The sequence below is a fragment of the Knufia obscura genome (assembly GCF_036327395.1).
Source record: "Knufia obscura strain CCFEE 5817 isolate CBS 148926 chromosome Unknown scaffold_4, whole genome shotgun sequence".
NCBI lineage: Eukaryota > Fungi > Ascomycota > Eurotiomycetes > Chaetothyriales > Trichomeriaceae > Knufia > Knufia obscura.
The window spans coordinates 1,478,535-1,493,695 of NW_027042690.1; the positions used below are offsets into that span (position 1 = coordinate 1,478,535).

Consider the following 15,161-nt stretch of genomic DNA (forward strand, 5'->3'; position numbering starts at 1 on the left):
TGTAAGAATAGTCTTGACGCGCCGCAGGTGGCAGTTTGGTATCGTAAGCGATGATGCCTGAGGACCTCGAAATGAAATGAAGTGGATAGTTGAAAGCTTGCACCATAGCTGCTGAAGTGCCTCGTTGCGGATCTGGCTGTTGACGCGCGTGATACTGAGCAGTTGATTGCATCGTCTGATAAACTTGGACAGACTTTCATGGACGTACTTCGATACCTCGGGTTTGATGAGTATTAAGGGGTGCAGGACTTGGACACCACGCTCTTGGTACGAGGCATGCACTTCGGTCTTGTCGAATAGGATATCATATATCTGGTTGCGGATCTCCAGAGGGAGAGTCAAGAAGGGGCATGTGTCAGTCTGGAGTTGGCTGACTGGTGACAACCATGGTATGTCATCGTGGTGGTGGGCTAGCTTGTTGTTTTGGAAGGTGGACTGGGCTGTTTGCTGTAAGTATGAGATGCTTGCTGCTTGGTTCTTGCGTGCTTTCCTCCCTCTTCTAGTCGTACAATTGGCTTCTCGCAGGCTAGGAAAGTCCACCGTCCCGTTGTCAATGTCGTTGTTGTACCACAAGTGAGGTTGTGCCTGGATTTGAAAGGGCACCATCGTCAAGGAATTTTTTGTTAGTTAGACAAATGAAGATGCTTGCCAAAATTCCGAAAAGTCTAGCTTTAAATACTTGGTGCAGAAACGTGAAATCTTTCAGTTCCCTGCCCGGTGACCGCCAAGTTTTATGATCTAAGAGAAGGTGACAAGCATCGTACCTAGGTAGGTAGTGAACCAGACGTATCACTGGGCAGTGGCACCATTCCAATTGTGGATAAAGACACTTGAACGTGTACTTGCACTTGTGGTGTCTGCGAGCACGAATGGGAGTGCTTATCAACTTTGCTTCGTCTGACAGATTGGTACATCACGACCATAGCACAGCCACTCGATGCGAAGCGACACCCACATCCGTAGAATGGTCTTCCCAGGCATCGAAATTGTGCAGCCAAAGCCTCAGTGACCTGCCTAGATCAAATGGGAAATGCTTCGGTACAGAACATCATCGGTGTATGTCGAACAGCGGGCCAAGTAGTATCTAATCTTTTGCGCATCGCCCGGTTGAACACTCAAGTGAATCTGTCTCAGATGCCGAAACATATAGAGGCTCTTTGTTAGCTATGTTTCCCGATAGATATTGTCGATTCCTGGTTCAAGACAGCTTCGACGCCATGCAGAACGCGATGCTACCCAAATGCTAGAAGAATCTCCAGCACTGAACCTTCTCCGATGAACCGTCTCAGTACGGCTTTCAGACGAACAATGCGATGCCGTTCGCCAAACACTTCAGGCGCAGCAAGCGGCCAACCCTTCCCGTTATGCCATAGCATGCTTGTTCCAGTCGAAACCACGGAGTGACTGTAGTTACCATATAAGCAGGAAGACAGCCTCTCGAATATGCCATGTTCTTCTCCTTAGGCAGAAAGCAAGCAGTATATCTTTTGGAAGCTGGACTTCTATCAACCACCGCGTTAAAAACCATTAGACACCATACGATAAAGCTGAGGCTTCGTTAAAACACACACCAGATTGACAATCGACTAAGAAGCAGCATGCCACGATGTGTTCTGGTGAAAAAACAGTCCGAAGCTGAAGGATAGGGCGATGATCGGAAGGCCCAGGGCTCTTGGCGAATTGAGCGTGAGGACCAAACCAAAGGACTATCCTCTCACATCTGCAACAACTCTCTGTTCTTCACCTCAATGCGAACACCTAGTCTCAACGTAACCCAAGACGACAACCCTAAAATTCAGATTGAAGGAAGAGAATATCCGATCGAAGGCATCGGTAATGCAACCGTTTATGTTGTTCCACCAGGTCCCGCCAAGAAGAGAAAACACCCTTGTCGGAAGGTAGTGCTGAAAGATGCATTGTTCATCCCTGATTTCGAGAGGGCGGCAAGCCAGGATCGTCTAGAGTATGTCAGTGTGATGGACCTGGATGCTATCTGGTCGTGTTCCGGCTTTGCGACACATAGTTTGGGGAAGATCTGCGAAACTGATGGAAAGCAATATTTGTGCGATGATCTTGGCAAACAAGTCGCAGAACTAAAGAACGGCTATCTTGTTGTTTGTGAGCAAGATCATGAGCATTGTTCTGCTTGATGAGGTAGCCGAGAGGACGAGGGAAGCGGACGACTGCACGACGGCTTAGTACAGCTTGTCTTGGTAAATCAACCTGAAGGAGAACTGCGTGATTGTGGGCTATCAGAGGTTTTCTTGATGCTGGCGTTGGGTATGTGAGGTAATCAAGTGGTCAATGGAGTTGCATTCCTTACTCACCGCTGTCCTGTGGTCGACATGTTGCTGCTAGACATCAAACTCGTATATCAAGAATCTCGCCGCTTTTGTAGTTAGTGCTATCCGCCTTGATTTCTGGTTCGCACTGGCGACGTCTTCGTAGCAGGACTGGGTCATCCAGGGGTCGAGGTCAAGTACAGTCTTGGGTGGCCCGGACGATCAGTGAGTGGAAGCACACCGCGATATGTCCGACGTACGATGAATACACGTCGCGAGCACAAGTCAGTCTCCAAGGAGACGGGAGCATGATCATAGTTGTCCGCAAAGATAATCGAGAGATTGAAGCTGATAGTAAGATTGAGAACACGATTCTGTCGCTTGTGGTAAAGCACTCCCATCGACCACACGACGTCATAGCTACCATAGAAGTTGGGGATCGTTCTTGCGTCGAACAATTAGGCGCGGAATTGAGCAGCTAATCTGAGTGCGCTTTCGATCTACTCACGACGTTTGGCAAGCACATCAACCATGATGTCCCGACACGCACTCACATCATTACGGCAGCTGCGCCAGAGCTGCCATAGCCTACGCCCACAGACTACATTCCGCGCATGTCTGCGAACATACCACATCCCATCCCATCAACCACGCATAATACACCCCCAACAGCAAAAACCGCAAATCATACGCGCCTTCTCAACCTCCCCATCATACCTCGCACAACCCCCCACAGCCGACGCCCTAATGACAACCCTAACGGACCTCTACTCAACTGCAAAAGACGAATTCGAAATTGCAGCCGAAGAAACAGAGAAGAAGACGGTCTACGCGGCTGATGATCGCGAGGCGGCGAAGGAGGCGCTGGAACTTCTGAAGGAGGCGTTTGACCGCGCGGTCAGGGAGAGTGATCCGGAGACGGCGAGAGCTGTGCAGAGTAGAGTTGGGGATCGGATAAGGGAGTTAGAGAATGCGCTTGTTGCGGTTGAGGAGATGGCTATGGAGGATTAGGGGTGATATTGTGGTGTAATTCGTTGAGGGAGGGGGTCGAGGGGGAATCAGTTGGGAGGCATGGAGATGTATATTAGAATGGTCACGAGGCATGATGGGAACTTGGGACAAAGCGAGGCGACAGATCGAGAAGTGCCCCTATATCTGCATGAGAGCATGCTATTGCGCTAGAGACGGCGAAGTCATGTGCTCAGCCGGACGGTCACGACGAAGTACTGGTGCAGCAGTGTGGTAGCATAATGGCGATTGATGGCGATTGCTGGAGAAGAACAACCAAGATATACGGCGTGGACAGCTGCTTCTGGAAAGACCCCAGTCTAGAGTAATGTTTTGGGTCGGAACTCAAACAGTGGCTTTGTGTGAATATTGAATTTTGGCATTGCTGGACTGCCAATGTATATCAGAACTTTCTGACCACCGACTCCATCATCAGCATTTCAATGCACAACGATCATGCGAATATCATCATGCACCTTCTATCATCTCCTTCAAGTTTAGTACTTCTTGCCCTCCCTAAGGACATCACCAAACTCCTCCAGCGGCGATCTCGTCAGCTTGTTCTCCGTCCACAGGTTGGGTGTCAGGAAGCCGTATGTGTTGCCCACAGCCACGAATGTAGCCTTCAATGTGTTCTCGAGTGTCTTCGTGCTACCGGCAGAAGATGTGTATGCATCCTGCACACCAGCAAGCTGCAACAGTCTCTTGACAGCCGGCGATGCGACAAGACCAGTACCTCGCGGGGCAGGGATGAGTCTGACGGTGACGGAACCGCACTTGCCGGACTCCTTGGTGGGGAGGGAGTGTGGCTCACCAAGGTTGGTACCCCAGTAACCTCGTCGGATGGGAAGGACGGACAACTTGGCGATGATGATAGCGGCTCGAATGGCAGTTGCGACTTCCTTGGAGGTCTTGATGCCGAGACCGACGTGACCCTCAGAGTCTCCGATGACCACGATGGCCTTGAATCGAGTTCGCTGACCGGCTCGGGTTTGCTTCTGGACTGGCTTGATCTGTCACCACGTATTAGTATCGCAAGACCACATCCCGTATGCATTCTGCCGTACCTTCATAACCTCATCCTTCAGCTTTGGCAGGAAGAAATCGACGATCTGGTACTCCTTGATGGGTAGAGAGTGTAGGTAGATCTGCTCCATGCTCTGGATCTTGCCGGCCTTCACAAGTCGACCGAGCTTGGTGACTGGCTGCCACTCCTTCTCCTCCTTGTTGCCGCCTCTTCGTGCACCTCGTCGACCACCTCGTCCGCCGCGACCTCTGTCTCCTCGACCTCTGTCGCCAAAGCCGCCTCGGCCACGGTCACCGCCGCCTCTTGGTGCGTCAGCCATGATGTGTGTAGTTTTGTGGGATTCGGTTGGTATATGGAGTGGTCAGACTACTCTTGCGACGACGAGTAGTTGTGTGGTTGACTGCGCGATACAGACCTAGAGTTGGCTGGCAGCGATGTGGATTCGGGGAAAATCAATGCCAAGGCTAAATGTTTCGTGCGGCGGAAGGTGCAGACAAGGCTGGACGAGGCAAGCTTGCGATAAGATAAGAGATGCATGTTCGAATACGGCAGGCTAGCCGCAGGCTACTGATTGCCGGTGACGTAGGGTTCAGGAGCCAAAAAGATAGCTGGTGCTCCTTGAAGATCGGCGGCCACTTTCTGAGTTGCTGACTTTCCCATCACGATGGTCAGGTTATGACCTTGTCAGGCGTAATTCGAAGAAGTTTACTAAAATGGTCCTGCGGTGGTATCAAGCGAGGCTCGCAGCGCGTCCTCTCCTGACCCAAGCAGCCACAACAGCTGTGCTCTTCGGCGCAGGAGATGCCCTGGCGCAACATGCAGTCGAGAAGAGAGGGCTAGAAAAGCACAGCTGGGCCCGTACAGCGCGTATGGTTGGCTATGGCGGTCGTATGTCAAATCGAACTCGGATCCGGATCTCTACTAACGATACGATCTGCAGTCGTCTTTGGCCCAGCAGCAACGAAATGGTACCAAATCCTGTCGAAACACGTCGTTTTACAGTCCAAGACAGCGACGACAGTAGCGAGGGTTCTAGCAGATCAGACCGTATTCGCGACTACAAACATGGCGTTCTTCTTATCGACGATGGCTTATCTCGAGGGTGAATCCGTGCAAAAGAAGCTAGAGAAAGCATATATACCCGGCTTGAAGGCAAATTGGGCGTTATGGCCGGCCGTGCAGTTTGTCAACTTCACTTATGTGCCGCTTGAGCATAGGGTGTTGATTGTGAACATTGTGAGTTTGGGCTGGAATTGTTTCTTGAGCTATTTGAATTCTGGGTCTTAAGTGAGCTCTGGGCGGGCATAAGACAATCAAGAACAGACCGCCGTACTGAGACGTTACACAGACCGCTTGCTCAGCTTGCGTGTACAACAAATGGTGCAACTGTTCAAGGTACATGGGGAGTAAGAGGCCAGGTCACATGCAGGCAATGCTGAGGACAGTGGAGGACGCTCTATTCGAGGATCCTCATGATATCTGAGCCGTTGGCGCAAAAGGGAATCGCGACAGGGAGAAAATGGACTTGGATTGCATATTGTGAAGGTACGATCCAAGATTTTGCAAGGCTTGGGCCGGTATGGTAGCCCTCTACAAGACACATTGTTGAGCAGAGTATCACCAATACTACGTCCAACAATGCCAGTGTGTTCCACGTCATTGTTTGCGTAAACGCGATAGTCCAGAAACAACTAGAGGTGAATCTTGTCCAAAGCGGCAACCGTAGTACGGCAGGCGTATCATCGTGAACTGCTCTCGGGGCAGGCTAGCGCTCAACTGATGCAAATCTGAGACGAATTTGGCCGCAACTGCTTCGTTCGACTCGAGAAGTTTCATGGTCTCGCCTGCACATCGACGTTTGTAACAAGTCGTACTTGCCGCACCATAACAAAGTCTCAAGCCTCTTTGAGCCTTTATTTTCGCGACTCCTACCTGTCCGACCTCTTCAACCACGATCTCTTCAACTTCCCGCGCACACTTTTTGATACAAGAAGTATTACTGTACCACAAATATCTCAATCAAAACCACAACCATGGCGGACGTAGCAGTTCAACAACCGACGGCGGTACCTACACCCAACGACGAGAACTCAGCTCCCACCACAGACGACCAAATTAAGACCGTCTTCCACGATGTAAACAATTTCAACGTCAAACACCCTCTCATGAATCAATGGTCTCTCTGGTTCACCAAGCCACCTTCTGGAAAAGGTGACAACTGGAATGATCTGCTAAAGGAAGTCGTCTCGTTCGACTCAGTTGAAGAGTTCTGGGGTGTCTACGTGAGCTCACCACTTGTACTTACCGTCAAGCCCGAATACTAATTGTTTGCAGAACAACATCACAGCCTGCTCCGACCTTGCAATCAAATCCGACTACCACCTCTTCAAGAAGGGCGTCCGACCAGAATGGGAAGACCAACAAAACAAACATGGCGGCAAATGGGCCTACCAATTCAAGGACAAGAAGTTAGTCAACATTAACGAGCTCTGGCTACACACTCAGCTAGCTGCCATCGGTGAGACACTCGAGGACGAGGGCGACAACGAAATTATGGGTGTGGTCATCAACGTCAGGAAGGGCTTCTACAGAATTGGTCTGTGGACTCGAACAACCGGCAAGGGTGGTAGTAAGGATACACTGATGAAGATCGGTACGAGGTTCAAGGAGGTATTGCAATTGCCAGCCACCGAGGTGTTGGAGTTCTCTGGTCACACTGATGCTGCTCATGCTGGTAGCACGAGGGCTAAGGCTAAGCACACTGTCTAAGCTGCAGCTGGCAGAGCGAGAACGGCTGGATCTTAAAAGCGTTGCCGAGCTGCATGTTTCACAGGTGCAGAGAGGCGTCGGTATCGAGGAGTTATGGCGCAAAGTGGTACGGATCGCATGAGCTGATATGAGTATAGATACCCAAATGCTTGAGCAGAAGGAGGATTATTCGAAAGGCTATGCCATCATGATAAGTGTACAGCTGGTTTTAGAACAGCTGAATTTCACGAACATGGAAATAAGATCAGACCTTCCTATAATATTCAGTGACCTTGCACATGTGCTCCCCTGCTGCTCACAGTGTTATAGCTACCGAACTATGAACGAAGCGATACAGAAGTCAAACCAACTCGATCTGTCTGCGCAGCCTCAGCACGCAGCGCACGCCCGAGCGAATTCGTCAGAGATAAAAAGCATCCAAGCATAACACCACCAATTTCGCATTTGCAGCCGGCTATGTGATAGCGCTATCGCACGACGCAAAAGCAGCCCTCAGTAGCATACGCCCAACTCGGCAAGAGATTCAGTACTGTACCCCATGACACGCCTACCAAGCAGTCCAACGAGATTTCAAGCCTTTGCAACTCACTCACATTCTGACACGCTCCTCATACCTCTCTCATTTCCTGGGGCTCTCGTGACATTACGGCTGACCACCGCGCCCTCGAGCAGCAGCCGCCCACCACGTGAAGTCGTGGTTGTTGTTGACAAATTGGCAACGGCAGCTGCTCCTTTGTGGGAGTCGTCATTGTTGTAGGCACTGTCACTGACTATTGCGGTGCCATGAAGCAGCAGTCGGCTTTAAATATTGACGTGTTCGCCATCCGGCTACTACGATTGAATCTAATGATTAGGCTACGGTTTCCGTGAACATTGCGTGCATTGGCGTTTCTTTCTGGCTGGCTAACTGAAAGAACCCTTGCCTCACCGACCTGCACCTAATAATATTGATGCTTTAGTTCGACGGGAGGTCGTTGAATGGATGGTATGGTGGTGGGAGTCTTGCTGCAATCAGCCAGGCAAACCACGCCTTGGACTTTGGCTGGGAATCAGTATTGGTTGTAGTTGGGAAGTCCGTCTCCAGGTAAACACCCCGATTGACGACGACATCGATACATGCACGGACGGTAGTACTCAACGGCCTTGTTGGTATACACGGCAATCGCTCCGTTGGTTGATGTCAAGCGCGGATGAGGGATAAGAGCGCTGCAAAGATCGAGGGCGCTTGCCGTCTCTGGAATGACATATGCAAGCGCCGGATTTCTCTGAGCATCGAGCTTGATATCTGGGAAACCATCGAGAAACGAGACATATCCACAGTCTTCCTCCAGAGACATCGGAGTTTGAAACGCTGATAGAGAAGGCTGCTCAGAAGACGAAGATCACGGCCTCTAATTCCAGCAAGTCAGGTGAAGACAACCACTTCGAGGCTGTTAGATACGCCTTCAGCGCGAAAGATGACTGATCATGGCGCACGAAGAACAAGCACTGCTGATGAGTTAGAAAGCAGAGTTATCTCCCCCGAGCAGCGGGCCACTCTCAGGGCAGCCGGGCTTTCTCCTATGTTCGAATTGGAGGAAACCGGTAGCGACTCGCAACCTCCTTTCTCACTGCCCATTCACAGGATGGAAAATGGTGATGTTGTCGATGCTGATGGCAACATCCACTTCTCCTGCTCACTTCCATTGCACGGCAAGCGGGATGCAAGAGAAAGTTAGTACATGTTCATAGAGGTGAAGAAGTTGGAAGTTGGTGGTTGAACGCGTCGACGCGTAAGACAGTAAAGTTTTGTCTGTAATGCATGCAGTTCACTGTGCTTTTCCTAACTTCTGATGTAACCACAACCACTACTACAACCACCATTCAGCAGCAGCAGCAGCATCAGCAGCAACAGCAACAGCAACAGCAACAGCAACAATGTTGTTGCCGACCTCCTCATCCGCGCCTTCGGGCCTGAAGACCCCTCCGCCGGCGCTCGTGCCCTCTCCGTAAGTCTCAAAAGCGATCGAAGTGAAACTGAGGATATGTGCACTTACATGTCTAAATGAACTCAGCTGCATCTGCTTGGCTCAGCCCTGATTGACTATTGTCCCACTCACTTCGTCAATTGTCAAAGAACATAGAGACTGACATGCATGCACAGTGCCCCAGTAAGAAGCACGTTAGCGTGGCCTTCTGGCATGCTGTCTTGGGTGGTCCTCGTGGCCGTTATCGTCCTCCTCTCGCTTCTGGTGGGCAACTGGAAGAACGTCCGAGACCTCTTCGCCGAGTGTCGGTCCTGGGCCAGTTGTGGTGGGCGTAAGACCGCAGCTACACTGCAACGAGAGCAGCTCGATCGAATCGAGCAGCATCTCGTTACAGTGATTGAGCGGCTGCCTGCCCCCGCAGACCCAGACCTAGCACCAGACTCAAGCTCAGATGAGCCGCGTGCGCCCTCCTCAAATCCCAATCCCGTGGTTGAGGAGGGTCCCAGTGAAGAGGGAGATGCTATTGAGATGGAACCTTTGTTGCCGGTTTTCTCGCGTCGAAGCGAGAACCAGCGAACGGTGCCGTTCTGGTAAGTTTGTATACCATGTTGACTTCATCACCTGGGTTCAGCAGGAGTTCAGCGTCAGTTCGTTGCTGTTTTCGAGGATTTCGGAGTGGATGGTCAATCCTGACATGTGACGTCTTCGGCACCAACTGCACTGCATGCCAACAATTTTCCTCCCCACTCTGGCAGGAGCGATCTCATGCCTCGTTAGTCGAGCGGCCATTGTACCTGCCCGTATCAGCGCACATTCGTCATCTGCAGTCGCAGCTAACAGATTGTCCTTCCAGAATACCGAGAACGAGAACAGAAGTGCCTGCCGTGGTCTGCCAGCGTCGCAACGAAATCAACCTGCCGATCCAAAACATCTACAATTGTGCCCACCTGTCCATACAAGCTTCGAAACGTTATCTACCAGCGGATTGTAGCGCACACGACCTTCACTACCCCAGTACCAAGAACTTCGACGACATTTGCACGAGCTACATATCCAGAGCACAACTAAAAAGAACAAAAACACCAACAAGATGTCGGGCGAGGCGTGGTTATACCTGCTCGCGGTGCTGATAAATGCGGTCAACCTGTTTCTCCAAGTCTTCTTCACCATTATGTACAGCGATCTGGAATGGTATGCAGGATATCTACGCAGCAACAGCACGCATGACTGACATTTGCAGCGACTACATCAACCCCATCGACCTCTGCAACCGATTGAACACCTACATTGTCCCCGAGGCTGCCGTACATGGATTCCTGACCTTCTTGTTCTTGATCAATGGATACTGGCTGGCACTGTTGCTCAACTTGCCCATGCTTGCATTCAATGCGAAAAAGTACGTACAAAGGGATGACCAGCAGGGAGGGGTGACTGACAGTGGACAGGATCTTCGACAACCAGCATTTGCTCGATGCCACTGAGATCTTCCGCAAGCTCAATGTGCATAAAAAGGTACGCGCCCATGGATCCGACGCTGCGGCATCCCACTGATCAGACACCAGGAATCGTTCATTAAGCTTGGCTTTCACCTACTCATGTTCTTCTTTTATCTCTACAGCATGATTGTTGCCTTGATCCGGGACGAGTCGAACTGACTACGGAATGGAATATCTCATGCCATGCATGGCGGACAGTATTCATGATAGAACGACTCCCACGGCCAGACCACTGCTCTCGAGGGCCAGTGAACGACAATCACGAGTTATGAGAGCAATTGGGACCTTGAGCGTTAAACAGGCAGGTTTTGTTCCGATCGAGCAGTATCGTTACGCATGTGAACTATCCACACTTACAGACTTCTCTTTGGAGATATTAGTGTTGAGGGGCCTTCGCAAGCATGTTTGACAAGATCGGTTCTATGGGTGCGAGTTAGTTCGCCTTCTTACATGCCTCAGCGAACTCGCTCCTAGGTGAGGGAGTCCGAGCGAGAGAGATATGCTCACTGAGGGCAGCTCGAAGCCCGGGTGTCGTAGATAGTATAGACAGAAGCTGCCCATACTGCTTGATACAACTGTTCAATTCGAGCCTGATTCTGCTACGTCACATTTCTGTTGAAGTTGATGCCTCAGGCTTCGTAGGTCCTCGTACTTTTTCCTACCACTTACTCTTGTCTTCGCATGGCCATGTGCCTTATTTATCCTCACAAAGTAGGTTGCGCATAAGTTACGACCATGACTAGTCTTCTTGGTGCCGGCTATGCATCCAGCGACGATGAGATTCCTCAGTCCAAGCCCGCGCCGCCGTCGCGAACGGTATCGGCAGCGCCAGACGTGTCGCTAGAGGTTGGGTCGCTTTTGCTTCGTGGTAAAGAAATCAAGACTAATACTCAGCAGGGTAACCGGGAATTGCAAACAGCTTTGGCCAACCCAACGAGCAATGCGCTCACATACAATGTCACGTACGACAACCTTGCCCGTCCGAATCAAGGTCCCTCGAACCCATTCAAAGCCTCGAATGGCAACGCGCTGAAGAGAAAGAATGTGCCTACCGGTCATGCTGAGGAGACGAGTATGTCAGACACAACCTTCAACGCTCAACACAGGACATATCAGAGTCTAGGCTACACTCAAGACCCTACCCAGAATGGCGCGCTTGTTGGCAACCAGTCAGCCATGCAGAGATATGGCGGCAAGGATGTGGTCCAGCTGCGGCACTCCAAATCTGAGAGTGGCGTGATCAGGTCGAAGAGACAGAAGAAGGGCGACAGCAGCATCGTCGACGGCGATGGCGCATACTTAGGGCCATGGGCCAAGTATCAGGGTGATGATGTTGCATACGAAGAGGCAGAAGCAATGGCAGGTCAAGAGCTAGCTTCAGACGAAGAATGGGTGGAAGAGGGTGTGGTTGCGCCACTACTAGCTCCCTCGAAGCTTGCGACCGACTACAACAAATCCGATGCATCCATCACAGAGACCACCGAGTTCACAGGTTCGCAAGAGTTTGACTATCAAGGCCGGACCTACGTGCATGTTCCTCAGGATTTGGACGTCGACCTCGGAAAAGAGCAAGGAAGCCAACAATGCTTTGTGCCCAAGAAGATGGTCCACCAATACAAATTCCACACCAAGCCCATCACATCTCTTAAATTCATCCCTCAGTCATCACATCTCCTCCTCTCTTCTTCAGCAGATACGAAACTGGCGTTGTGGGATGCTCATCACAACCGAGAACTCCTGCGTACATTCTCTGGCCATACAAAATCAATTACAGATACAGACTGGTCACCCAGTGGCACGCAGTTCCTATCAGCAAGTTATGATCGATACATGAAATTGTGGGATACTGAGACTGGAAAGTGCATATCCAGATTCACAACAGGGAAGACGCCTCATACGTTGCGATTTCAGCCTTCAAATGGTGGGGTCGAGTTTATTGCAGGCATGAACGATAAGAAAATTGTACAGTATGATACGAGGTCAGGGGAGCTAGTCCAGGAATACGATCACCACCTGGGTCCCATCAATACTTTGACGTTTGTGGATGAGAACAGGCGATTCATGTCCACATCAGACGACAAATCCCTGCGAGCCTGGGAATATGGCATCCCGGTACCTATCAAGTTCATCGCAGATCCATCTATGTTCGCCCTCACAAAAGCAGCGCCGCATCCATCGGGGAAATACGTTGCATATCAGTCAGCAGACAACCAAATCGTGGTCTATGCCGCAGGCGAGAAGTTCAGGCAGAACAGGAAGAAGGGTTTCCGAGGCATGAATACGAGTGGTTATGCTATTGATGTTTCCATATCGCCTGATGGTGGTATCATAGCATCTGGTGATAGTGGTGGATATGTCTGCTTCTGGGACTGGAAGACCGGGAAGATGTGGCATAAGATACAAGCTGGTGGTGGGAAGGAGGGTGGTGTTGGTGGTGCGGTCACTAATGTTGCTTGGCATGGTCAGGAGACGAGTAAAGTCGTTACTGGTGGGTTGGATGGGATTATCAGGCTGTGGGACTGAAAGTGCTGTTTGCATGACCAACACATCGATATGTGTTCGAGCATTTGGAGCATGAAGGTTGGTTGAACTAACCGGTTAAACTAGACTATCGTGTAGCAGCGGAGCTTGTCTCATTGTCGTCGACATCCTTGTCCGCCAGATTATTCTTTTCCTCGTTGCCGCCAATCTCAATCATTCAATCGACCTCCGTTGGAAGGTCCGTCTGACCAGCATCCGTGGATTCTCTGTGCTCGTGTATCATCTCACAGATATCAAGATGATAGTCCGCATCAGGAACGGGGTTTCGTGTCACAAATGCAAGATGACTGATATCATTATCACCATCAAGCTCAACGTCTCACCGTCCTTGCCTTCCGGACAGTCCGGTGGTAGCAACAGATACAACTTGAAATGTTTCATCCGATCCTGGTTCACCGCCCAGTACCTAGGCTTGTCAACGTCCCGCTTATACTTCGCTTGGGCTCTCTTTGACTTCATGGGAGCCTTCTCAACCACAAGGCAATTCCCGCTGTCTTCTTCCGTCTCCAAGTCAGGACGGAAGTGCACATTATAGACTGCGACACAACGACAAGCATCAGACGGCTCGTTAGCGAGGTATATGTGAACGTCACCACAAAGCACCGTTCCGCAAGCTTCGTCATCCTCATCGTATTCGCCGTGGGTACTCCAGAATGGCCACATGGACGTGCAGGTATGTTTCGAGTCATTGTCTTTGGACGCTCGCAGCTCAACTCGCCATTCGCGCTGCACATTCTTGTTTTCTTCGCCTTCGCACCTTCGCCATTTTGTCCTCGGGCTTTCTGGTATGAGGTTGCCATGCTCGTCGCGTGGTGGTAATTTAGCAATGTGACTGTTCACACTCGATTTGCGATGTGCTTCACTAACCTCTGCGGATGATGGTTGCCGAGAGTCCCTGGGTGATTCTGGGGGCTTCTCGTTACGAGATGATGAGCAGTCGCTTTCTTCGGATGGCTCCATGCTTGAAGGATTAGGGAGAGCCATTGTGATGGAGAGGCTGTTATTTATGGTGATTCAAGTTGTGCGTTACTGCGCCTGATTGCACACGCTGCTGCAGCTTGCTCGCTACCACACGCAGCAAACTCCTACTGATTGCATTTGTTGTAGGCGCTGCCCCAATCGAATGATCCAAGATCGTGCTCTGCGATCAGCCTCTTCTCCTTCATTCACGTTTGACATTGACCAACAAAGCAACGGCCATATGTACCAGCAGCGTTTCCGCCCACCGCCGTCGGCGTATGAACGCCACTGGTTATGCGAAGCCTGTGGGGCCAGACCTCAAACCACAACGTCTGGTAGACTTCCCAGCGGACGTCCAAGGTGTGGTTTCCCTAACAGTATCAAGACTCCAAACCTGCTGAAGTGCATCTCCAGAGGCATAACCCGTCTCCGCTGATCATAGCTGGTCAACCATCTTCAATAGCAGGGAGCATGTCGTCGACAATATCCAATGTTGACCCAGAAGAACAATGTGTGAGCACGACCCGTTCCATGCAACTCTACCCATGGGCAGCCTGTCTCTACAGGCCCTGCCATTCGCAGCTCCAGATTCTGCTTCTTATTGTTCTGATCGTCCTCTCTGAGCCCTGAAAGTGCCGAGGACCCTCTCTTGGGCGCTGCATGACCTTGGTTCTCAGAAATTCTCCTGGTTGATCAAAACACTGTGCTAAACACACCGAATCCCGGGACCAAGCGACTACGAGTACCACAATTTTCTTTCGGTGTGCACATTTCCCACCGACAAACTAGCCAAATCGGCTCGAAGACGAGACAGGTCTGCTCACCTTCATACCTGCTAACATTCAGTCTGTCATAAATCAAGAAGAAGATGTTCAAAGACTCCTAGCAAGCGCCATCGTCGCATCCGTTTTGTGCGCTGCAGAAGATCTAGAGTGCAAGCAGCTCTTCCCCAACGAGCCATCTTTTCAATACGACTGTTATCCACAGTACCGCAGGCCAGCGCCGAGGCGTGACATGTTCACCGAGACACCACAACCGCGCATGACAGACGACGTACAGCTCTCAGTCAATGCCACTTTCGACTGCGAGGCACTGTTAGGTAGTAGCGTCG

At 50.9% G+C, this 15,161-nt stretch overlaps 7 protein-coding genes across 7 annotated transcripts; 5 read left to right on the forward strand and 2 right to left on the reverse strand.

Moving 5' to 3' along the window:
- Positions 1–2,529: 2,529 nt before the first annotated feature.
- PMZ80_004499 (uncharacterized protein) lies at positions 2,530–3,293 on the forward strand (the record flags this gene model as incomplete). The annotated part of the gene is made up of 2 exons (XM_064872924.1): positions 2,530–2,538; positions 2,883–3,293. 2 exons carry the CDS (start codon positions 2,530–2,532, stop codon positions 3,291–3,293), a joined length of 420 nt encoding a protein of 139 aa, XP_064731582.1.
- Positions 3,294–3,787: 494 nt separating this feature from the next.
- Positions 3,788–4,636, reverse strand: RPS2 (40S ribosomal protein; the record flags this gene model as incomplete). Its single annotated transcript, XM_064872925.1, has 2 exons — positions 3,788–4,303; positions 4,358–4,636. 2 exons carry the CDS (start codon positions 4,634–4,636, stop codon positions 3,788–3,790), a joined length of 795 nt encoding a protein of 264 aa, XP_064731583.1.
- A 1,714-nt stretch (positions 4,637–6,350) lies between these two features.
- On the forward strand, positions 6,351–7,086 carry TIF45 (eukaryotic translation initiation factor 4E; the record flags this gene model as incomplete). Its single annotated transcript, XM_064872926.1, has 2 exons — positions 6,351–6,599; positions 6,652–7,086. 2 exons carry the CDS (start codon positions 6,351–6,353, stop codon positions 7,084–7,086), a joined length of 684 nt encoding a protein of 227 aa, XP_064731584.1.
- A 1,917-nt stretch (positions 7,087–9,003) lies between these two features.
- PMZ80_004502 (uncharacterized protein) lies at positions 9,004–9,647 on the forward strand (the record flags this gene model as incomplete). Its single annotated transcript, XM_064872927.1, has 2 exons — positions 9,004–9,074; positions 9,230–9,647. The coding sequence occupies 2 exons, from the start codon at positions 9,004–9,006 to the stop codon at positions 9,645–9,647; spliced, it is 489 nt and encodes a 162-aa protein (XP_064731585.1).
- A 496-nt stretch (positions 9,648–10,143) lies between these two features.
- On the forward strand, positions 10,144–10,708 carry ERV14 (COPII-coated vesicle protein; the record flags this gene model as incomplete). Its single annotated transcript, XM_064872928.1, has 4 exons — positions 10,144–10,244; positions 10,294–10,449; positions 10,499–10,565; positions 10,616–10,708. The coding sequence occupies 4 exons, from the start codon at positions 10,144–10,146 to the stop codon at positions 10,706–10,708; spliced, it is 417 nt and encodes a 138-aa protein (XP_064731586.1).
- Positions 10,709–11,284: 576 nt separating this feature from the next.
- Positions 11,285–13,072, forward strand: PMZ80_004504 (uncharacterized protein; the record flags this gene model as incomplete). Its single annotated transcript, XM_064872929.1, has 1 exon — positions 11,285–13,072. One exon carries the CDS (start codon positions 11,285–11,287, stop codon positions 13,070–13,072), a length of 1,788 nt encoding a protein of 595 aa, XP_064731587.1.
- Positions 13,073–13,360: 288 nt separating this feature from the next.
- On the reverse strand, positions 13,361–14,074 carry PMZ80_004505 (uncharacterized protein; the record flags this gene model as incomplete). The annotated part of the gene is made up of 1 exon (XM_064872930.1): positions 13,361–14,074. One exon carries the CDS (start codon positions 14,072–14,074, stop codon positions 13,361–13,363), a length of 714 nt encoding a protein of 237 aa, XP_064731588.1.
- Between the last annotated feature and the right edge of the window lie 1,087 nt (positions 14,075–15,161).